Source organism: Pagrus pagrus (assembly GCF_965226575.1).
Source record: "Pagrus pagrus genome assembly, chromosome: 3".
Classification (NCBI taxonomy): Eukaryota; Metazoa; Chordata; class Actinopteri; order Spariformes; family Sparidae; genus Pagrus; species Pagrus pagrus.
The window spans coordinates 15,931,079-15,955,760 of record NC_140187.1 but is presented as its reverse complement, the minus strand read 5'-3'; the positions used below and the strand labels follow the sequence as shown (position 1 = coordinate 15,955,760).

Genomic DNA, 24,682 nt, shown 5'->3' with positions numbered 1-24,682 from the left:
ATCTGCAACTTCAGTGCAATTCGGCTTACTGAAAGAACTAAATAAGGAACAAGTCACCGTTTATGGTGGAAGCATCCCTCGTGCAGCATGTACCTTCTCTTTATTTTTACTGTCTAAGAGCATTCATGGCTTTCCAAAGATTTTCTCAAAATTGCCGCACAACCATGGCAACTCCTTGGGAACAAACAAAAACCTCAACATTTTCTTTGCAAGAGGTACACTGTATTGTTGTACTCGTCATATCTTGTATTATTTTTGGTAGTTTTCATGTTTGGTTACTGCTTAACGTTTGCCTGGCAGTCCTTGCAGGCTTAGGGGTTGCGGCACCACTGTGTTTCTACAGTAGAAACACAGACACAAGAGAGGGGCCTTTGGTTTTTCGTTGTATTTTAAATTTTTGCATTTTTAGTGGCCACCTTAGTGAATGGTGAAATTTCTGCGTCTAATGCTTTGGATGTGTAGACCTGCAATGCTATATCTGGCAGACGGCTAACAGCTTGTGATGTATTAATATAGGTAACAGCCAGCCAATGAACCATTCACAAAAATCAATAGGCCACATCACGATCAATGCTTCACCTTATCACTCATCTTCTCTCAAGTGCACCTTTCTTGAGTTTGCCAGCGGAGGTTTCCGGTCAGGATGTTGCTGCTGTTGGAGCTCTGTGCTGTATTCTGGCAGCTGCATTTTCTGTGTGTATGATTTCTTGTCAAAATAAGGAGTGGGCAGTTATTTTGACAAATATGATAGATACATAATAGTATAACAGATGCACCAGTTTGACGTGTAAAAGGATATTATTTTTTTTAGAAAAACCAAGGTCTCAATCAAAGAGATAATTGTGGAAGCTTTGCTCTACAAACTAAAAACTCTGTTTCTCTTGCTGCTGTCAGCTTGTGTGTGATATGATAACTGGCTCCTTGGGTGTAAATCAGCAGAGATAGCAATCAGGGTGTGCAAACTTCCTTTTGAGCGTCCTCGCCCCTTTTAATAAAGACATGCAAAGTGTTAAAACCAGCCATCTTGATTTCCCTTTTTTTTCTTTCACCAGCCACATAGGAGAAATTAAAGTTGGTTTAAGCATAGATCAGCTCTCGGCCAGCAGCAGAGGGTGTGTTTACATTAAGCGAAAAGTAAAATGATCCAGCGTTTTTATATCGAAGTCACAACTGTTGAAGGTCAGAAAAACAGCTGAATTCTCTCTGAAGACAAAAGATGAAGACAAACAAAGTCTTTGGTGTGAGGATAATTGAACTCACATGCTCCCTCGAGCAAGGAGGCAAGTGCAGCCAGCAAGCCGTGTGTGTGTGTGTGTGTGTGTGTGTGTGTGTGTGTGTGAGCAGCCTTTTTTGGTGCTGAGTCCTCGCCACATGTACAGTGACCCCTTCATCTCTTAATGTGTAAAGCTCCAGAGCTGGTACCAATGGATCAAATGTAAGATCTGAGCAGACGCTCTTCATCCTGTTTATGTTTAAGGACAGAGACATGATTCCTACAAGAATGAATCACTACATGTGGTACTGCATGAATCGTGTTTCTCGAGTCACTCAAGGTCTCTTAATTATCTGTTCCTACCCAAGTGGTGGAGGATGGTTGTCTGATCACTGTCACAGGTGTTACCCAGGTGTGGCCTATATAACATATCAGTGCCTGTGTCTCAGTACGGCTGTTGATCTTGAAGAAATGCCAGAGGGCACAAACGTCATCAAATTAAAAAGAAAAATGCACATGGAGCTGAAGCGTGTGACCCTTTTGTTTCTACCTTCCTTCAGTTGAAATGATCCTGCAACACTTCGTGTGTTAAGGAGTTGAGCAGGTTTGTTTAGTTTGTGTTGGAGACAATAGCTCAAATATTCTTACTTATGGGAAATGTAGTGTACAGTCTGAGTGCTACAGTGGTATAAGTCTACCATCGTCTTTCCTTTGCCGTTTCAGAAAAGACCAGAATCTCGTGTCCACCGTGAACTGCTGGTATTTGGTGTTGGAGCAGACCAGGCGGGAGAGCAGAGACCACGCCACTCTCAGCGACATCTACAACAACAACGTCATTGTCCGCCTGGCGCACGTGGGCGAGGATGTCATCAGACTTTTCAAAAAGGTCAGAATGGGAATTAAATGGATGAGGGCACGTAACCCCGACCGTTACTAACGCACACAGTCACAGATCTCATCTGCTCAAACCGCATGACTGATGCCCACAGCTGGGAGCTTGACGCCACACCAACAGAAATATGTAAAAATATGTGTCAGGACATACATGGTGGTTCTCATACAGCTTATCATGTGATTACATTTACTTTGTCATTGTCTCTTTGTTATGAACAGTGATGTTTAATCAGTACTTAAAGGGCAACTCCACCAATTTTGCATATTAAAGTGTGTTTACGGATCTTGGGGAGTGCTACTGCATACGTAAAAAAGTAGTATAAAGCCTTTTGTGGCTGCAGAGGAAGCTGCATGTCATCTGATAAATTGCCTCTAGTGATGTCACTCAGTGGTTAAGTTGCATTGTGGGTTATGTAGGCGTAGAATAAAAAAAGTTGATACCTCTACTTCTGCTGTATCGATTCGATCATTTGTTTTTAAACTTTTCAGAATGAATCCTGTCGCCTACATCATCACTCACAGTGCAATTTTGCCAACGAGTGACATCACTGAAGGCAATTTATCAGATGACATGCAGCTTCCTCTGCAGCCATAAAAGACTTTATACTACTTTTTTTTCACATATTCAGTACTCCCCAAGACCTGTAATCCCACTTTAACGTGTAAAATTGGTGGAGTTACCCTTTAAATTACAGTACGGACTTTGCATGAGAGGTTCTTCCAGTCACTTTACAGCCTGGTTTCAAATAATTGCCATTAGGTTAATGCCCAGCAGACTATTTCCACCCATCACTGAGGTTTTAGCGACCGAAAACGGCGCCACTTTAGCCTCCCGGTAGACGCTATTGTGAGAGTACCAAGTGTCTACAGTAAAACTTAACACGGTTGGTGAGAGATTTTTCTTTTATCTTTAACCTCCCCCCCATTCAACATGTGTATTTCATTCTCAATATCATGCTCAGTTTGCTCCCCATTTCAGATCACTAACCTTTTTTGCTTGATGGTCGTAACACCTCATCACTCTTGTCGCCGGTACTCCACTCATTTCATTTCACAGCAGATTCACATTAAATAGGACTCACTCAGCACATGCAATCACAATTAGATGTAACTTATTTCTATTATTTCAAAGCATAACAACGAAGAGTACATTTGTGTAACAACACGTGTTCTCAGTTATACTCTCATATCTCATAAAGCATATGCTGGATGCATGCAAAGTGTGAGAGTAGCAGAGTGTCTGTGTTCCAGGAGCTGTGATGAACAGTCTGCCCCGGGGACCTTAGATCAGTATCCTTTGACAGTGGCGAGAGTCTACAGTAATTTATGCCCTCTAGGGGGCTCTGCGATGTCACGATGGGAGCAGTGATGAGCGTGGAGTGGCTCGCAGCCAGCACAAAGACGAGGACTAATATCTCCCTGCAGAAAAACTGTCTCAGTCTGCAAGAACTCAGCTCAAATTGTGACAAAGTTCTCCAAAACAATAATCCTGTTATGCTGTCGCATCCCGGTTCAGCTGCAGTGCAGCTTCACTGCTAATGAGTTACACATGCGGGGGAAGGGAATGAATCAGCTCTGGCGTTTGTTAAGTCAAAGTTTAAATGTACTGAATGTGCTGTAATTTAATTCTTGTCACGTGTGAAAAAGCAAAGGTTGCTGTTTTGACGAGTGGCCCCTGAGAGGTGGCAAAAAAAAAGCAGGATTGATCAGACTAAGTGTCGCTCCATATCCTCTCAACAGGATTTCCAGAGTCACTCTCTGCTGGCCACATTCCTCCTCTTGGGCCATAAGCCCTGTCATGGGACATGTCCAATTCATCATAGGCTCTTAGCCCCTGTAACTGAGCTGAAACTGTGACACAACTCCTTGGGAAATGTGCTGCTGTTTCTGCTCTGTTCTATTTTTGTCCTCCTGTGCACTTTGGGCATTGTATTAGATCTTTTCTGGTGCAGAGTAATGACAGCATTTCAACGCCTGCTGACATCCCTCACATGCACCAGCCTTCAAGGTTTTCACTCGTGAGAAGGCAATTCTCTGAAATAACCCAGTTGTGAGTCTTAGATGTTTCAAAACTCATGTCATTGCCATTTAGATGTGCCATTAATATTGCCTATGAAGCTATCACCTGTTTTTCTCCTTTACAGAGCAAAGACATCGGGGTGCAGATGCATGAGGAGTTGGTGAAAGTCACCAATGAGCTCTACACTGTGAGTTAAACAAATATAATTACCATTTCCATGCTGCCTGCCAGCCTGCCTGTTTTGCCTTTCTCCCTATGTTAGCTGCTACTGGCTCGTCAGTCCTGAACCTGTAACCTATGAAGCAGCTGGCCTGACCTGCACACAGCAGATATGCCTTATCAGCAGCTCCCCCTCTAACAGGTCATTTCTTCCTCCTCATGAGGTTGTGAAAGGAGAAAATTTGCATTCTTCCTCCCATCAGTTTGAAGGGGAGTGTGTTCTTGCCCCTGGCGGTGCTTCAAGCAGACTCAGCAGTCTGTTGCTGCAGTGGTGCACTGTGCTCACAGCCAACAGAGCTGCTGTTGAGCTCTCAGCTAATGCTACATGTAATCACACACATCTGCTTGTGTGTTGGTGACAGCTGTCACTCCTCTCGTCTATTGTTGCATGTTGTGCCGTACATGCAGAACACCCAATGTGGGAAACAGATGTGCAAACATAACGTGACATTAAGCACACAGAAACATACAGAAATAGAAAACAGCTGATGCCTTCGTTCATGGCTGATGAAAATGAAGCGATGCAGTGATATCACCGGCTTTATGTGGGACACGGTGCAACAAAGACACCAAAGTGCTTATTGCTCAATTATTGTTCAACAGCTAATCTGCTCAAAGAATCAGTTCATTTGAATCAGGACATGCACGAGGCGATCATTTTAATTTAGATCATTTAAGACTGAGCTAATATCTGAAGCAGCTGAAAACTGAACTGACTCAAGGGAGTACGAGTATCTTTGGGCAGGCACGGACACTGCAGCCTGTGAAATTAAATATCCAGGAAATTATCCAAAATCATGCCCTAAATGGCTGTGACTGCAGTTTAATAGACTGTATAAAGTCTTTAAATCATTTTTCACAGGTTTTCTATTGCATATAAGAAATGAATTCGCAGGAATGATCATACTGTCTTGTAGGTATCGACCGATATGTTTTTTCAGGGCTGATGCTGATACCAGTCATTAGTAATCAAGGAGAATTTTTTTTTACATTTTCTGCTACTTTACACCTTCACCCCACTCCATTTATTGGATAACTTTAGTTACTTTGCAGATTCAGATTATTCAGTGTTGATAGGCTGTTACTCGTGACCAATCAGATAGTGTTGTGGGCGGGACATCGAGTGACTACAGAGAGGGGTGCCGCATCAGGCCCAAAGTATTTTCAATTAACAAAAAAAAAACTGATACTGATAATCGGACAAATGCTGAGTATCGGCCTGGCCAATAATCGGTCCATCCCTGCTGTCTTGACTTGTTTTGGTCTATGAAGTACTGAATTGAAGTCCCTGCCAGGTGAAAAAAAGGACCATACATCTCTCAAACACCATTATTTTAATATATTCAGTGTATACGCCCTTTCTGCTTAGTTGATTTTTTTTTTTAATAATTTGCTGATGTGTGAAACTCCACCTTTGGCTACTTGCTGCACACTCAATCATCTAAATGTTATTGGGTAAATACTGTGTGTGATCAATCAAAGATAATTAAAAAACTTTGGGCAAAGTTTAGGTGTTTTATTTAAGACCCATTGATCATGTTGCTGTAAATTGATCTCGACCGTAACTATGATTGCACAAAAGTTAAGCAGTCTACATCGGAAGTGAAGTATTTGAAGTTCTGATTAAATGCAGAGGTAAGCAAATTCTAGACGAGGAAGTCTGTCACATCGTTTGTGTTTGTTTACTGTAAGAGTTTGTAAAAGAGATAAGATGGGGAACAGCATATTATGAAAGGAAACTGTTTAATTGCAGTGCAGTTTCCCTGATTTCATTCAATTCATTTTAAAAAGGTGTTCGGGACGAGCGAATTTGCAGCGAATCACAAATGGTGGAAGCAGAAAAACTGGCATGATATGAACCGCTTGAGAAATATTCTCACATGTAACATTATACAGCACTTTACTGCTTTGCTGATATTGATTTTTTTCCTCTCCTCTCTTGTTCATGCATTATTAAATGCCTGTCTGCAGCTCCCACACACAGCACAAGGAAATGCACTAGTCCTCGCATATTTCTGCACTTTAAATGAAACTTGAATAATTTGTTAATATTATGATTTATGAGTTGAATGTAAAATCAAGTATGGATTTGTCATTGCCAGCCCACCAGTCTCTGCTTTTGATCTGCTGCTGGCTTTTTGTGGAAATCTAGTAGTTTCTGGTTTTGGCGTGCAGCAGAGGAAGGTTGCTCACTGTCACTTTGTAACCTCCTTCCTCCGCTGCTGATCGATCTCGCTGTCCTTTGCACGTCCGTTTCAGGCAGCGTTGCTAGGAAACCAGAACTCGAGAGTGAGCGATGGAGGAGCAGATGTTGTTTAATTGCACTGTTGACTAGTTAAACATTTACATGGGATCTCTTTAGTAGCGCTATGAAACATGAGTCTCTTCAAATTCCTCAGATGCAGACTGAACACTGCTTTTGATGAACCGTGGTTGTCATTAAACTACCAGTGCTTTTTTTACATTGCTGGTGTCCTTTTTTTAACCCACTGCAATGCTGCGGTGAGGACGAACAATCTACAAAAATGTAGACACATCAGCAGCAGACGCACCCAGTATAACACCTCCAGCTCACTTAGGAAATGCCAATCAAAATATGACGCTCCCCAGAGCGGGATGAGTAAGTGACACTCCCTAATGTTTACGAGTGTGATGAAAATAAATATGTTCGTGGGTCACATGAGTTCATGTAATTTACACTCGGGGCTCGGAATAGTCTTTTATTTAACCGTATCATGATTATGGCGTAACAAAAGTGATGACCTGCACATTTTATTTCGCAAACAACGTAACGTGTCTGCGTGAATGAAACTCCTTCGGTGAATGCTGTCATACTTTCATATATTTAACAGCTTCACAGCCCAACCAACTGCATGTTGGTGTTAACACAGATCCATTGCACAGCTTAAAGGACAAGTTCACCCAAAAATAAAAATTCAGTCAGCATCATCTCACCCCTGATGGAAAATGGCGTGAAGTTTCGTGGTCCATAAAACATTTCTGGAGGTTCACAGCAAAACAGCGTTGCAACTGAAATAGATGGGGACTTGTTTTAAAATGTGAAAACAACCAACTGAAATTAAAAACAAATGGCTCCATACAAATTGCCTAGTGTAATCCAAGTTTCCGGAGCCCTGAACGAATGAAAAATGATTTGAATGATTATTTACACCCTTTATAAAGACAAAATCTTCAACCTAGCTGCCCGTCTGAAGTGGGGGCAGGAGCTCAACCGTGTGTTGGGGCTGTTAATAATGTCTTTTCAAAAAATGTTGGTATCTTGGGAGTTTCCGAGACCTGGATTACGCCTCAGGAGCTGTATGGAGCCATTTGTCATGTTTTTTTCCAGTCAAATATACACAAATGCAAATGAATTTTGTGTATATGCGTGTGGCACACATATGGATATTGTAGTTTACACATTTTGTTGTATTTCTGATTTTATGCCACAGGCTACAGGCTGTCAATTGAATACACCTGGTTTAATGTGCTTGACATCATACTTGAGTTAAAGTTAAATGTAACAAATATGTATGTAACATTTAACATTTGGTTCTGCTCTGTGATTTCTCCTTCTCAAATTCACTTCCCTTTTAACAACGACTTACTAGTTCCACTATGATGCCCTTGGCATTTGTGTCGAGTTTGCCCTAAGATGTGTGTTTTTACAGGTGATGAAGACGTACCACATGTACCACACCGAGAGCCTCAGTGCTGAGAGCAAGCTGAAGGACGCAGAGAAACAGGAAGAGAAGCACATCGGCAAGGCCAACGACATTGGTTCCAGCCTGCTGCGGTACGGTCATGATGAACGTCCACAGCGACGGAGCTCTGTCAAGAAGATGGAGAAGATGAAGGAGAAGGTCTGTTTGGGTTGACTGATTCATACTGGTTGACTGATATGATAGATGCGTCGTGCATTAAAGGCATCTACGCTCAAGAGCAAATCATTTTCAAATGTCTTCGTAATGATCTTCTTGAATTTCGCCAGTCGCTATTTGCTCAAATGACACTGGGAAATGTCATTAAAGACACAAGGAGACCATCTCTTTGTGTGCAAAGTATTGCACATATTGAGAGATGATACAGGATTAAATCAGATTGGTGTAGTAATACATTCCTTGAGTACATTAGGAATCCATTTTACATCCTGCAATGATGGGACTTTCTCTCCATTTTTCTCCCTAGAGACAAGCCAAGTACTCTGAAAACAAGCTCAAGTGCACAAAGGCCCGGAACGACTATCTTCTCAATCTGGCAGCTACCAATGCCCTGGTGGCCAAATACTACATCCACGATGTCTCAGACATGATAGATGTGAGTAATTACAGTCGGAGCCAAAAATGCAAATATCTCAGTGTTTGCTTTGCAGGCCTTTTTATTGGTTTATGATTACTATGTTTTACTTCTTGTCCTCAGTGTTGCGACTTAGGTTACCATGCAAGCCTGGCACGCACCTTGAGAACGTATCTGTCGGCAGAGTACAGCCTGGAGACTTCTCGTCACGAGGGACTGGACTTGCTGGAGGGAGCGGTCGACGCTATGGACATCAGAGGAGACAAGCTCAGGTTTATGGACACGCACAGCCAGATCTTCTGCCCTCCAGCGTGCTTTGACTATCAGCCACACATGGGGGATGAGGTGAGGCACTGTAGCGAATAAGCCTGTAAGGACGGTTTGCTTGTAGGTCTTAGTGCACTGTAATGTAATGCTGTTCTCTATGTAAAATCCTCCCGGTGATCGTTCCCTTTCTTTCCTAATCCCAGGTGTGTCAGGTGAGTGCACAGCAGCCTGTCCAGACAGAGCTCTTGATGCGCCACCACCAGCTGCAGTCTCGCCTGGCCACGCTGAAGATAGAGAACGAAGAGGTGAGAGTGCACGGGGGGTTGAAGGGAGCCAGAGTCAGCGTTTCATTCACTGCAAGTGTGCTGTACACAGAAATGTCCTTTTCTGTTGACTCAGAGAGGAGGAGGACATATGGCTTTGAGTCATACAAAGATGCTTTTGCATCATCTTTTGGACTCTTTTGTGGATAATTATTCATATACAGTAAACACAGGGTTTCCTCCAGGAAATTGTTGGTTATATCTGGAATGGTGGTGAAAAACAAAAAAACACAACCCTTGTATTCTGTATAGTAAAATGAAGTGCACACAGTAGTCTGAGTCGCTGAGGCCATTGCGAAATACTGCAGCAGGAAATTAATGTCTTATCTTTCAAACGATCAATCAAAAGCGACCACATGTAGCAGAACAGGAAGATGGTTTAGAGATGCATATCTGCTGCTCTGTATGAAGGATGGTCTGTAACGGGACACAATGTTCACCGGTACTGAAGTCTTTTGAAAAAGGATGGATTTGAGCTATCTGTGATGCAAAGTTATTTAGGAACCATTTGACATTGAGGGCTTTTTTATGAACTCATTTGTGTCCATTAAATATGAATCTACAACAAGCTGCCGGTTAGCCTAGTTTAGCGGAAAGACTGGAAACAGAGGGAAACACATGGGTTACTGACCAAACACTCCGACAGTGATTACTGTTGGAATACAGAGCTATTAAATACAATATGTCACTGACAGCAGCTTTAATGAATACGTTTCAGTGGTGCTGGAAGGCAGATTTTCATACCTTTGGACAGAGCCAGGTTAGCGGTTTCTTGAACTCATGCTAAGCTAAGCTACCTTGCAGCTGCTAGTAGTTTCACATGTACCGTAATGGTCTCATTCATATCTCAGCCAAACAAAGAGACACGGAGCGTTCCTCAAAGTGTTGAACTTATCCTTGAAGAAAAGATGGGACTTTAAAATGCTTCATTTGATAAGCTGCTTCTCTATTACGACCGCCTCACTAGCAGAATTACTGCTTGTACAGTTAATGACGCATCAAAGAGCTGTTTGTTTTGACTATCGGCACCTGAAGCGTTTTAATAGCGCCATTGGCTTTTAAACTGGGATTGGCAGCCAACACCCAAAACAACTGTCACGGCAACACGTAACAAAAACAACCAGACTTCAGGACCGTCACCCTGCATGTTCATCTTTACATCATCTGACACTGACTGGTGGGGTCGTCCTCTGCCTCCACTGGGGGGCCACCCCGGCATGCGGAGTCGCCAAGGCCACTGTGACTCACATGGACCTGCTTAAAGGTCACCTGGGTGTGTATATGTGTCGGAGCCTGTCAGTCATGAATATGGATATGCACACAGCCTTCCTGTCTGACACACATGGAAGGATCGTAGTTAATCTTTCATGTCACGATGCTTCCTGGGAAGAAGCTAATTACTCCGTTGTTTGCGGTGTGTCAGTCAAAGCGCTGTGAAAATGGCCTCCAGTGGTTCAGGCTTGTTTGCACCACACAGCTTGTTTGTGACACTAAGATGTATTTGTAAATATGCACATCAGGTATAATTACAATATCCTTCAGTTGTTTTGATGTGTACAGATTTCATATGAATATATTAAACAAGAATATAATCGCGGATGCTTTTTGAATTAAAGTTTTCGGTCGTGTTTGTCTGCTGCGTGCGTGTCAGGTGAGGAAGACCCTCGACGCAACCATGCAGACCCTTCAGGACATGCTCACGGTGGAGGACTTCGATGTGTCAGAGGCCTTCCAGCACAGCCAATCCACAGAGTCGGTCAAATCTGCTTCCTCTGACTCCTACATGAGCAAGGCAAACATCAATAAGAGACGAGCCAATCAGCAGGAGACTGAGGGCTTCTACTTCACTGTGAGTTCTCAGACGAATGAGAGCGCAAAGGCACTGCAGCATGGACCGCATACACTGAAACCAGAAATAATCCTGTCGCCGTTTCGTCTCATCTCTTTCTTCTGCAGAAATACAAAGAGTACTTGAATGGCAGCAATCTCATTGTGAAACTGCAGGCCAAGCATGACCTTCTGAAGCAGACGCTAGGAGAAGGTGAGACTGATTGTGTCATACATGAGTGGGGAGGAGAAGTGGTGGTCATAGATGAGTGTCAGCCATTTACATTAAGCTTAAAATCAGGAGTATCAATAATAGACGTTTTGTCACGATACTGGAATTTCTAACTTCAGTTGATATCTTAAAAAATATTGATATTTGATACCATGTTTAATAACACTGGGCAAAAGTGACAAGTGAAAGTTTTGGCTCTGCATTGGTTGGCGGGTCATTGCCAAGTATTTCAGACTCTTATGGATTAATACGGCACATATAATCTATAATACAGCTGTGTGGAGTGTTAATGGTGGAATTTGATCATTTCCATTAAAAAAGGTTTGACAAAGAAGAAAATAACTATTTTGTACTCAAGCTGCACCCATTGAAGCACACCGTGCCTTTAACCTTGGGAACATAATATAAAAACTAGTAGAGTGCATACCTCCTCCAAGGCCGATCAGTGTCCTTTTGTGTCTTTTTCATCAAGATACATGCATTACTCCCTGAGAAAAACCTCCTAACTTACAATGTTAGAGAAAGTGAGAAAAAAATACCTGGATCAGTCCCGTTACCTGGATCCACAGCAGAAGTTAACGAGGTGTAATCTGAGCAGAGATCTCATCTCCATCCAGTTTTTATGGAAATCTGATGAGAAGTTTTTGTGTAATCCTGGTAACAAACCAACCAACAATCAAACTGACATGGGTGAAAACATCACCTCTTTGGCGGAAAGTAAAAAATATTTACAGTATGACGGTTGGGGAATTTGAGCTCCGTCCAATCCATAATTGTGTTATACTGAAGTTTTCAATTATGGGATAGCTTGATCATTTTGGACCCTAAAAAAGATCCCATTGTACTACTTGTACTGTGCTTGAATTGATACATTTCTCATATTTAATATGCGTAACCCTCAGCCATAAGAGTGAAGAAACCTGTATATTCCATGTCATTGTGTTTCTACCCCAGACTCATGCAAACGTCTGCTTCAGGGCTGGAATTCTGTGTTTGACATAAAGTCGGATTGTGCTGGAAGCTGCTTTACACATGACGTGATCCCCCAACAAACATTTCTGATTGACTGATCAAAGTGAGGCCTTAATTTGTTTGCGTACACCGAGATGTGTGCGTGTGTGTGCGAATGTGGTGCACATATCGTGGAATCATCACACTGTATAAATCAGCTCCCGCAGCCTCCCACTCTTTTTGCCCCTGGATCTATTTTCTACTCTGCAGAACAAGTAGACAGGCTATCCCCTTCTGGGGCTCTTGTGCCGTTTCTAGGGCGACCGCTGAATGACCGCTGCCTGGCGGTGAGTCAAATACAGCCATAGCGCTCACCCCATTGAGCCTGACTGAATAGATGCCCGTTTTCTCATAACACCCCTTTCCGTCTCCATCTGCCAGCCTTGTATAGTCGGCCAGCACTCAAGCGTACAGCTAACTTCTGTGATTGTAAAACTAGCGTATACTAATTTAGTCTTTTTTTCCTCTGCTGTTTTTCATTTTAGGGGAGAGGGCTGAATATGGGACAACAAGGTAAGGTGTTCATTGACAAGTGGGTGAATAAAGTAGGCGATGATGTGTGAAATCCTTCCTGTGTCCCTGGATATGGCAGGAATGAGATCACAGTGTGGGAATAGTTTAAGCTTCTCTCTTGTTTATTGAACAAAAGGTTCGATCCTAATTAGAGAAAGTGCTGCTGGGAGTTGTTCTTCCTAGTCTTTATCTATTGGGAGAATTTAGGAGTATAAATGAAATGCCAGTGAGAGGGATAATGTCCTGCAGTTGTTCTACTTATGAACAATTCAGTGAGCTGAATATTAATAAATATTGACATAATACAAGGGCTGGAATTTTATCAGTGGTAAATTTCATTAAATGCAGTTAAATCTTTATTGAATTTTGTGTGTGATAATTTCCTGTTGTCATTGAAAATGTTTGTTACAGTGGCTCCATCTAAGGGTCTATTTAAAGGAATAGACTGAGAGTTGGAAATACGCTGATATGCTCTTTTTTTTGCCAAAAGTTCTGAGAAGATCGACACCACTATTGTGATTGTATGTTAAATATGAAGCTACCGCTAATAGCTAGCATAACCTAGCATCAAGATTGGGAACGGCTGCAAACCACTTGCTTGAAATAGCTAGCAAACAAGCTATTTTTTCACTTTTTGCAGAGGAACCCGACACGATCAAACTTCAGACAGTCAGGACAGCTGTTTCCCCGGTTTCCAGTCTTTGTTGCAAACGACTCCACAATGTCAGGCAAATAAGATGCAATAATAAAGGAAGGAAGTAAACTTGCTTCAACCGCTTCACATGGAGCTGACAGCCTGTCTGAGTAGGGAATTCTAGTGTCAGGAAAAAGTTCAGGAACACAGTCAGAAGTGGACTGGAGCACACAGATTCAGGCAACAAACTATTGTTTACATGAATCTTCATCATCACAGCGTCCTCATCATCAAACTACTACTATTACTACCTATGACTGTATTCCTGGAATTTTTTCCTAATACTAAGACACAATGATTGGAAACCTTCAGCTAGCTAGCTAACGAATAAGTCCACCTAATATATTACATTCTGATTTTTCAGAAATGCAGATCACTTTTATGACCTAATGAGAAATAATAGCTTTACTACACAAGTTGTAGGCTGCTGATTAGTTTATAGTGTGGTGTACGCTTTACGTCGGGGTTAAACAAATTCTTTTTACAAATGCTCTTCTGTTATTTAACATTCGTTGGTGCAAGCTATTTTTTATTTTTTTTAGAACATTTTTAACAAATTATAATTCTTAAAAGTGGTGGGGACATGTTCCCTTTGTTTGGCTGTAGCTTCATATTTATCGTCGCCTATTAACACAAGTGTTGCTGATCCTCTCATCTAACTCTTGACGAGTATTTCCAAAATTGTCAAATTATTCCTTTAAGTTTTGAACACTACTGTATGTGTTTTGTTGATGTGAAAATGTATTTTTGATGTATAGTCAAACCAGTTGCATTATGATTCATATTGATCATGTACCAACCATACACCCCCCACCATCTCCCCAGGCCCCCCACTCTTCCCCCTAAACCCCAGAGAATGCGGAAGTCTAGACCTCGCTCCATTTTTAACCGTAAGCTGTTTAACGGCAATATGGAGGCCTTCATTCAGGTATTGGCCCATCTGTGCTCTTTGTCTCTCCATGAGCTCAGCTGTCTCACTAGCAGTCCTTGGGGGTTCTCTTGCCTTTGCCCACTCTTTTTTACCCAAACGTTGGCTCACTCATGCACTGACTTTCCCTCTTGCTCATTGCCTTGTCTTCACAGTCTTGCCATTCAGGAAAGACAGGGTGAGGGTGAAAAGCAATCAAACATGTTCTGGAGGTGGTTTGATTTCATAAGCTCCACGCTGGTGCAGGGTGTTCTTTTAACGTTCCTTTCTTCTGTGAGCCCCCGGCCCTCCGGCGCTGAATTAATTTGGCTTTGTGAATGTCAGTTGGCCGCGAACCAGCCGTGTTCGACTATGCAAATAAACACATGGCCACATCCTCCACTCTAATGCTCAGTCAAACAGGGACAAGCAGGCAGAATGTGCATCAAAAGCAGTGGAGATGAACATCAGGATTCAGATAGAGCTAATTGATCAGTTGACTGGAAGAAGAACTTTGAGAAGCGATAAATAGTTTAAGTGATTTTCAACCCAAAAAATCCATCCAACAGTCAAAGTAATTCAGTGACACCTTGAGCTTTAGGAGACCGCGATGGCCATTTGTCTCTAAATCCTGACATTTAAAAACAAACGATTCAATCAGTTAATCCAGGGCAGATTAATCGATAATGAAAAAGTTAGTTGCAGCCCAGCTTTTCATTTTCCATCAAATTGTCCTCCCTGGCTGATAAAATGCTTTATTGTTTGTAGCCTCCACCCCCCTCCCATCCTCTCGGGTAGCACCCTCCCTCCCACACACTCCCTCCACCGAGCCGCGTCCTCATGTCTCACACCCCAACAAGGCACTGATGCTTTGGCTCCTCTCTCAGGCCAGACCTCCTCTTTTTTTCTCTCTCTGTACAATCTGCCTCTCCCTCTCACTAACCTGTTGTGGTTGTTGTTGCCTCTCTTCCTCTGTCTACGTGCCTTACTGCTCTCTGCCCAGGGGAAGACGGAATGTCCGTGCCAGGAGTCAGGTACTCTGTCTTACAGCAGGGCGGGGGTCATCACACTGTGTTCAGTATGCTAACCAACATGTCTGTGCCTCTGTCCTGTTGGCATTCCTTTGAAAATACTCCAGTAATAGTCATATATTTTGGTGCACACACCGACATGATTTTTGTTGTGCCTGTTTTTGTCTACGCACTTTGAATATCAGTTGTTTAAAAATCCATTAAATGATTTGCAATGGTCTTTCAACTGTGTGAAGTTAATTCAGTCGAGGGACTGCCTCTGTAAGCTTCTGATGATGATAACACCCTTCTGGCATGACTACTCGTTTTCCATTACTTGTTGCTTATGTGCTTCCAATAATGATCATTTACATCTGTCTGGTAGGACTCAGGGCAGCCTATACCAGTGGTGGTTGAGAGCTGCGTTCGATACATCAATCTATACGGTAGGTTCCCGCTGTGTTCATATGTTTTGTGTTTACACAAAATTACGCACAAAGAAACCTGCGCTCTCTCATACTCTGTTCCTCCTCTTCGTATTTTAAATGATATTTCCAGTTTTCAAAGTCTTAACAGTGAAAATCCATAAACAAAACTCAATTTTCACACAGGACGCAAACTCTGGTCCACACGTCATGTGCATGAACCATTCATCCATCACAACTTGCCTTTTAAAGTAGTAGTTGAGCATGTTTACAACATATCATCTGAAGGCCCACCTTTCAAAACATTTTCCTGCAGAAAACTTCTCATTAAAACCACCCAAACGGTCTTGTGAGGCAGATGATCACTATCCATGCACATAGATGCAAGGTCAAATACACAGTTTTTTTAAAAAAAAATTGTGCAGAAAATAATGCAGAACAAGATGCCTTGGGGTCCCAGTGAAGGCCATTTTTGCAGCACTGATGTTATTTTAGACAATAAAGTTTATTATTAAACTGTACATATCCTTAGATATATAGTATTCGTAGTGCCTCTCTCTGCTCCACTATAAGTAGCTAATGTAGAAATATGTTGATGAAGGTTCTCAGTCATCCAGGTCATGGTTATTCTAAGTGCTATATCGTAGGCAACTGGACGTGTTTCAGTAACTGACGTGTTTCAGTAACTGAAACACGTCCAGTTGCCTACGATATAGCACTTAGAAGTAATTTAGAAATGGAGTCCACTAACATAATCAAACCACTGGCTTCCAGCACAGCGCAGAAGTTCAGCGCAGAGTCCCTTTAATATTTCAGAAGCCGCCCTCATTTTTTAGTTGCTGTGGCTCAGTGGTTCCTGGAAGCATTTGCTCGGAAAGAGCTTAATAGCGTTGTTTAACTAAACGATTTGTTAAATTTGCTGACAACCTCTGATACATATCTCATAAAATCAAGTTCCTATTAGTGACGGGAGCATTTTCGCAAAGATTATAGCCAAGACATGTACTGCATGTGATTATCTTTTAATCCAGTAAGGACTGAATACTTCATTACCTATTAAAGGACCAGAACAAACAACTAATTGACTAGAAATGTCAGCCAAGACCCTAATGACCAATTAGTTATAAAAATCTTCGAGCGGACTGCAGCTTTGATCTCATAACACATTCGTTCATCTCTTGCTTTCTGCTGCAGACTGCTCTGGGCTGTCGTGTCTGCTCCCACACTTTTTGACACATACAGTACATACATTTTCTTTAAACTTTGCTTGAACTTTCTGGCTGTAAATGCATACATCTCAACGTGTACTGTGAGGACCAGCTGCTGCGCTCGCAAATGTGCAATGAAAGGACATCTGCGCTCGTACCTGTTTTTCCCTAGTTACCTTAACGCCTCTATCTGTCCGCAGGTCTTCAGCAGCAAGGTATATTTCGAGTTCCAGGCTCCCAGGTCGAAGTCAACGATATTAAGAATGCATTTGAAAGAGGTTAGTCCCAGTGTGCTTGGCCATCTTCTCTTGATTGATTTTAAATTGCGTTTTGTCCACCTCAAAAGCCACAGTCTCCCCCACAGGCCTCTAAAGTGCAAATAAAAGAGCCCGTGTGTCACATGTAACCCCTTTAATGGACAGGATAACGCTTTCAGATGCATAATGCATAAGAGCCACATCTTGGGGTCATAATAAATGAGGAAACATAACTCCACTCTCAATGTTTACATTAACATCACAACCTGAAATACACTTTAAAGATTGCATCGGTACCTAATACGGGAACGCTGATGTTGGAGAATGATTAATGAGTGGGTTGAATGTCTGTAGGAGAGGATCCACTGGTGGACGATCAGAGCGATCATGACATCAACTCTGTGGCGGGCGTTCTTAAGCTCTACTTCAGGGGGCTGGAAAACCCGCTGTTCCCCAAGGAGCGTTTCCTTGACCTCATATCTACAACCAGTGAGTCACATTCCAGGAAACCATCTAAAACATTTAAGTGTTGCTTTCTTTCATTTTTTTTTTTTTACTCCGTCTCTTTCTTTTTGTTTCAGAGCTTGACTCGGGTGCTGAAAGAGCTCATCACCTTCAGCAGATTATTGTGACCCTTCAGCGGCCTGTGATCATCGTCATGAGATACCTGTTTGCATTTCTGAATCAGTAAGTCCCGTCACAACTAATTCCACTTTTTTGACTCTTAAATAGAGTAGATCTAATTACTTTTGCCCCTCCAGTCTTTCTCAGTACAGTGATGAGAACATGATGGACCCCTACAACCTGGCGATCTGCTTTGGTCCGACACTGATGCCAATACCAGATGACCAGGACCCCGTGTCTTGCCAGGCGCATGTTAACGAGGTCATTAAGACCATTATCATCCACCATGAGGCCATCTTCCCGACCCAGCGTGAGTTGGACGGACCTGTGTATGAAAAGTGCATGGCTGGTGGGGAGGAGTACTGGTAAGTGCAAGACGTCCACGATGTGTTAATGTGTAGTTTATGGAGAGGCTGTGGCTCATGATATGAAGTAATTCACAGGAAACGATCTGCTCAAAATTCATCCAAGTCGCTGGTTTTACACAAACTTCCTACAGTTATTGCATTCACTATTTGGGTTAACTGTACAGTTTATCAGTTGTTGTTTCTGTTATTGTCATGTTAGGTCTTACAAAGATGTATCCTGCTAACTGATACAACCTTGATATTCCAAGTATGCACAATGCATGATTTATCAAAACATATATAGGATATCTTATCAAAAATGGAACAGTTTGCACACACAAAAAAAGTGATTTCGCAAAATTAACAACACATTTGATATAATTTATTATTTGGATGCTTGCCACTTCTGAAACTAACATTTAATTTGGCATAAAGTTGGATGAAATCTCAATATGAATTTTAAGAAACACTAAAATCCTACTGAGTCAGAAATCGTATTTGTTTCATGGACTGAAGGACTGTCCGTCTGTTCTTTTGTGCCTCTGACTGTTGGACTCTCTCCCTCTGTGCAGTGAAAGCCCCCACAGTGAGCCAGGAGCTCTTGACGAGGTTGACAATGGTACTGGACCCAACACTAGCGATGAAGGTGAGTCACCAAACACAAACTGCAGCTGCACCCCTAAGAGCTTAAAATCAGAGGTCTCAAATTGGATTTTTATACAAATCTTTGTATTCTTTGTGTTGCAGAGTTGGAGCAGATCGAGGCCATCGCAAAGTTTGACTACGTGGGCCGAAGTCCTCGAGAGCTTTCTTTCAAGAAGGGAGCGTCTTTGTTACTCTACCTGCGAGCATCTGAGGACTGGTGGGAGGGCCGGCATAACGGTGTGGATGGGCTGATTCCTCATCAGTATATTGTGGTACAGGACATGTGAGTAAGACACATTTTTGAAGCACACAAAAAGATAACCACAACAAGATTTTTGGTTTATCAAAAAGACATTATTTTAGTACAAAACTGCATAAGAAAAGTGATCAAGTTAAGGAGGTAGTACCTTAGTTCGGCTGCAGGAGAACATCTGCTTTGGGCTTGGTCATTATTTATGTTCCTCCATTTTCCCAAAATGCATGTTTCTATTCTTACCGCCTTCATGAGCTGTGTTGTCTTGGCCTTATAAAACCTTAGTAAGTATCAGTGTGAATAAAATGCTCCTGTTTTCCTGCCAGTTTTTTGTAAAAATGGCTATCGTTTGGTGATTGGCTGTACATTAGTAAGGAAGGAGCATTTTTTTTGTACTGGACGAGCAGTCGGGTAACGTCTCACCCTTTAATTTCTACTCCAGTCTGATAACCCCTCCTGCAGCACAGGGCAGGTCACAAAATTAACACCAAATTAAAAAGAAGAATGATGTATGTGCTACCAGCAGCGGCTTCCAGGGTCTGCTTAGTGATTCATTTTGTCTGGAAAAGTAATGAGGCTCAAAGTGCTGATGACATTTTTTGATTTTTGTGTTGTTTATGTGGCAAGAATGTAATTGGTAAAGATTCCTATCGTGCGGTTCGAGAGATCAAACTTTTACAAAGTTCGATTTCTTAAAATAAAAGCCAATATTAACATTTCCTGAGGACAAAATGGAGACGAGTCTCTTCTGTCTGTCTCCGTAAGGGATGATGCATTCTCAGATAGCCTTCAGAGGAGCGACAGTGGAGCCAGCAGTGGACCACACCACGACGAAAGATCCTCATCCAGAAATGAACGTCAGTCTCCCTGTGAACACACCCCAGAGCACCGCTTCGGAGCAGCATTGGGAAGGTGAGGACACACACAATGCATACAGTGTAGACAGTACATGGTGTACTCATGATAAATGATGGCTTATGGACAAAATCCTGGGTTTCCAATTACAGTGCAACTGTTCAAGTCAAGACATTGAAGCTGATGAAGTGTGATTTTTCTTAGGGTGAGAGTGCGATCAGATGGCGCAGCAGTTCCACGCCACAGGAACGGCGCTGATAGTCACAGCCCCAGCAGACTTCCAGATCAGCCCCCGAGGGTGATGCCTCGGCCCTGCAGCCCACACAAAATAGCAGTTACCCGGGGCCCAGCAGACAGTCCAGAGAAGCGGCGTCTCACTACTTTTGGCAGCGCCGGCTGCATCAACCACCCAGACAGAAAGGCCTTTATCGACAGCCACTCTCAACGATCTTCACCCAGCACCGCTCGGCACGCAAGTTTAGGAGATCACAAAACCCTCGAGGCTGAAGCACTCGCTGAGGTAAGAGTGAGTGTAGGAACGGACTTTGAAATAAATATAGTGGAAGCTCTGTTGACTCAGACACTGCATGGTTATTGCAGTTAAAGGCATAGGTTTGTTCAGAGGTCTGATGTCCCTTTAGTCTAAATGTATTGAAATTGTATGTAAACTACCTTATTATTGATACACCAACCCTACTTAAAATCAATATGTTTTTGTTGACAGACTTTATACTTAGATCAATATATCAAGTTCATCTATACTATAGTTATTAGCCTGTTTTGGTTTTATTCCTAGTGTCACAGTTTGGTCAGAATCAGGGAACAATGCTACTTGCTCATGTTTAGGAAATGATGGTTTGAGTTAAAATAGATGCTTAACCACGTGTTTGAAAGGATAACGTCTCCCATGTGCATGTTTTTCTGGCCTTTTCCATCGTGACATTATGAAAACATGCCTTTATTGATCCCCCATCAGAGAAATTCAATTGACACAGCAGCACAAAGGAACAGTGTGTAAACCATAACAAAAAGTAGCAGAAGTAGAATAGAAGTGCACAAGAGGGAATGTGTGTGCATATTAATCAAACTGACATCATTTCCCTTCTGCTCATGTTTGTCAGGATATAGAGAAAACCATGAATACAGCTCTCCATGAGTTGCGCGAGCTGGAGCGACAGAATGTAGCCAAACACGCGCCCGATGTTGTTTTGGACACTCTGGAGCCCCTCAAACACAGCGGTGGAGCCCAGGATCCGCCTGGCAGCCCTCTCCACACCATGGTGATCAGGGATCCAGATGCAGCCCAGCGACGTACCAGCAGCAGCTCCACCTCTGAGACCATGACCACTTTTAAACCTGCTCTGTCGGTCCGTAGACCGAATGCACCTCTAAGGCCCCCACCTGTCAGACCTGTCCGGCCTGCTCCGGTGATCGGACAGGGCCACGGACCACACCGCTCCAGCAGCTCTAGTTCCTCCGGTCTTGGCAGCCCAGGAATCACACCCACTGACAGGGTCTTTCCCAAACCTCCTTCCCCATCACCATCCACCTCCTCCTCATCCTCAGACAAACAAGGTAACATGTAGCTCCAGTCAGTCACAAGTCAAGCGGTTGAAAGACATTGTGGATACCGAGTGATTGTGATTACATCAGTCTATGATGAATATTTACCACTAATCATGTATAGTGTAGGACAGCTACTGCTGGTTTCTGACAACTGTGTGCCCACATTGACTTGCTGGTGGACAGGTTAATGTACTGTATTACAATATTACACAGAAATAGGATTTAAATTTATGAGAATGATTTTATACCATGCTGAATAGCCATGCTGGATTAAAAAAAAGAAGGGATGCACTGGAAAATACTTCTGTTTACTGAAAACTCTGACAATGAAGCATCTCATGTTATTAGTTTAGAGAAATGCTATGAGCTTGGACTTTGTATCTGGTTTCATTCTGCATTATGAAGGAACACTTAAGGGAATACTATAATTCACCACTAATTATCTAGACATCAAGTCTCTGCTGGTGGTCTATATAGTCTATTAAAGCCAAAACTCTTTGGCAACCATTTATATTGACAGAAGTTTTATTAGAGAGCCTTTCCCAAAGTGCCAGCATATACGAGCGAGCGTAAGGACTGTGTCTGAAATTACTCACCATTCGTCCGTTTAGGAGCTGTCCGCCATTTATACGAGTGTCTGAATTCTGAGTGGGAAATGCACAGTTGTTACTCCCTCAAAAACTGAAGTGAAAAAGTGGTTTGCATGGCATGTAAACTATTTTGCACAAACAATCCCATGATGCCGAGCATCACGTTTTATAGATGGCAGAAAATTACAGGTGTGTGACAACCCAATTGTCACAATAAATGTTGGCATTGTACGTTTCTGCAAACCACCAATACGTTGCAACTTTGTTTCTTTATGTTAAGTTTTACATTTTTACGTCGTGCTTATGGTCGAGTTAGGTTTAGGCACAAAAATCACTTGGTTAGGGTCGGGCCACTCATGATATCTCATGATATTTAAGTCAGGTCATATACATTTAATGTGTATGTTATATGACACATATTTCAGAAATGTCAATATGGTACGGAGTCCAGGTCATATACAAATATGGATATCAGTGGTTTGCAGAAACATTAACTACAGATATTTTATCCTGGCCACTGGGCTGTGTGTGACCCAAAACCTGTTGGTGATGATATAAAATGATGCTGATTCATTAGTACTGGCAATAATAATCAGGCTTCCCCTACTGGAAATCTCAATTTATTGTTCACTATAGATGAAACTATTTGTATGTCTATAATTTGGGGAGATGCAAGTTTGTGAACCAGGCAGTGATTTCAGACGCAGCCCTCGGCTGAGTGGTAAAACCAGGCTAGTCGCATTAAGATGCAGTTCTTCTAGTGGCCACTAGATGATGGTTCGAAGGAAATTACATACGAAGTAGAACCACTATTTTGAGAAGTTATTAGTATCGTAGACAGCAGTGCTTTCTACACCCCCATATTGGTAAAAATGTTCAATTAATTCTTTGTTCATAAGAAGAAGAGTAAGAAGTTCGAAAGCTCCCGGTAAATTTCACAGCAGTATAGAGTTTTTGTTTCGGTGGGATTGGTCAGCAACAAATACTCCTGGCAGCCCTGTCGTCACAACATCTGGCAGTGGTGGCCTCACTGGCTAATAGGTAGCAGTGCAGCAACACAGTCAGAAACAACCGGAGACTGTGCCCCTCTTTGTTGCATCTCCTCAGCAGATGACCAGAACTGTTACAAACCGACTGTGACTCCATCTGATAAAGTCAAAGCGTTTGCTGCCTGTCAGTACTGGCAAGCTGTTCCAAAATGTACTTCTCAAGCTTCATAACAGGAGACAAGAACATGAAACTTATCTCAGCCATAACTATAATTTTCCTTCTTTCATTAATCTCAGAATGGGTCAGTGGAGGGCAGAAGTAGATCAGGCGACAGTTAACACAGAGAACAGTGAAAAATATTGTAAACATTATAGACATGCCACCCCTATAACTAATACAAGCAAAGCAGTAAAATGCTCTTATAATATAGTCATCTCTATATAAAAAAAGATTAGCTGTGTTACCTCAATAAACAAGTAAAATGTTCTCCTACAAGTGACTAATGCACTTAAGAACACTACAGGGAACTGAGCAGCATTTGTAGGTTCTGTGTTTTCATTTTGACGAAGTCGTACTAGAAACATGATATAGCACATCAGTATCATTGAAGCTTACATAATGTCTAGATTGCACACGGTCAGTTCAGGCTGTGTGGGTGTTTAGATGAACTCGTTTACTGTTGGTGGTTTTTGTCGTTTGTCTTATAAGGATGATCAATATATCTTTAAAGTGTAATGGGTACATTGGATTGAATATATACATACTGTTAAAGGATACTTGTATAAATAACATTGTATGATAGGAACAGGATATATTATCATGTCTAGTCTGTAGATTTTTGTAACTCTTATCCTTGCACAAACATTAACAAAACAATAAATGAATGAAACCTCACAGAAATGCCTAATTTTTATTGTCTTGTGATAACATTCTGATTGCAGATGACTGAGGATGAACACCATTTTTATTGTAAATGCATGCAACACCGTTTCAGAGAATCATGGTGCTGCATTTTTATTCCTTAGCGAGCTTTAATGTGTTTGTTACGGTGTATAAGTGTGTTGAACATGTGCATGAAAATAACGTTCAGATCACTCAGATTGGTGTTGCAGTGCCACCTGCTGGTGAGCATAGATGTCATGCTCATCCTGTTAAAATCAGATGACTGTGAAAAATCAAGGATTTAACAACATAAAATGCACCACGGGAGGCCGGAGCAGTCGTCAGATACGCTTAGAAGTGTCTGGATCTTTCATGTGGTTTCAGAGCTTCCACGAGAAATGTTACTATTTGGTGTTTTAATGATGGTGTTGCCTTGTAACGCGGCCACAACCTCCCGCTGAATTAAAGGGTAACTCCACCAATTTTACACACTGAAGTGTGTTCACAGGTCATGGGTGGTAATACTGCGAATCTGTAAAAAGTAGTATAAAGCCTTTTGTGGCTCCAGAGGAGGCTGCATGCAATCTGATAACTTGCCTCCTGTGATGTCACTC

General features: G+C 42.2%; 1 protein-coding gene across 2 annotated transcripts in view; it reads left to right on the top strand.

Annotated features, from left to right (window-relative positions):
* The window catches only part of LOC311252706 (SLIT-ROBO Rho GTPase-activating protein 3-like), a 37,376-nt gene extending 13,296 nt beyond the window's left edge, over positions 1–24,080 (top strand). Inside the window, exons 3-22 of one of the 2 annotated variants that reach the window (XM_084346147.1) lie at positions 1,937–2,099; positions 4,252–4,314; positions 8,018–8,209; positions 8,535–8,663; positions 8,766–8,987; positions 9,113–9,214; positions 10,884–11,081; positions 11,189–11,273; positions 12,788–12,815; positions 15,420–15,450; positions 15,812–15,872; positions 17,260–17,337; positions 17,671–17,805; positions 17,898–18,003; positions 18,078–18,305; positions 18,860–18,933; positions 19,035–19,215; positions 19,951–20,097; positions 20,245–20,560; positions 21,162–24,080. In XM_084346147.1, the coding sequence (XP_084202273.1) occupies positions 1,937–2,099; positions 4,252–4,314; positions 8,018–8,209; positions 8,535–8,663; positions 8,766–8,987; positions 9,113–9,214; positions 10,884–11,081; positions 11,189–11,273; positions 12,788–12,815; positions 15,420–15,450; positions 15,812–15,872; positions 17,260–17,337; positions 17,671–17,805; positions 17,898–18,003; positions 18,078–18,305; positions 18,860–18,933; positions 19,035–19,215; positions 19,951–20,097; positions 20,245–20,560; positions 21,162–21,626 (3,004 nt within the window). In that variant the 3' untranslated portion in view covers positions 21,627–24,080. Of the gene's footprint in view, positions 1–1,936; positions 2,100–4,251; positions 4,315–8,017; positions 8,210–8,534; positions 8,664–8,765; positions 8,988–9,112; positions 9,215–10,883; positions 11,082–11,188; positions 11,274–12,787; positions 12,816–14,334; positions 14,438–15,419; positions 15,451–15,811; positions 15,873–17,259; positions 17,338–17,670; positions 17,806–17,897; positions 18,004–18,077; positions 18,306–18,859; positions 18,934–19,034; positions 19,216–19,950; positions 20,098–20,244; positions 20,561–21,161 lie in introns of both variants that reach the window. The other variant, XM_084346146.1, reaches the window with a different exon arrangement.
* The last annotated feature ends 602 nt before the right edge of the window (positions 24,081–24,682 follow it).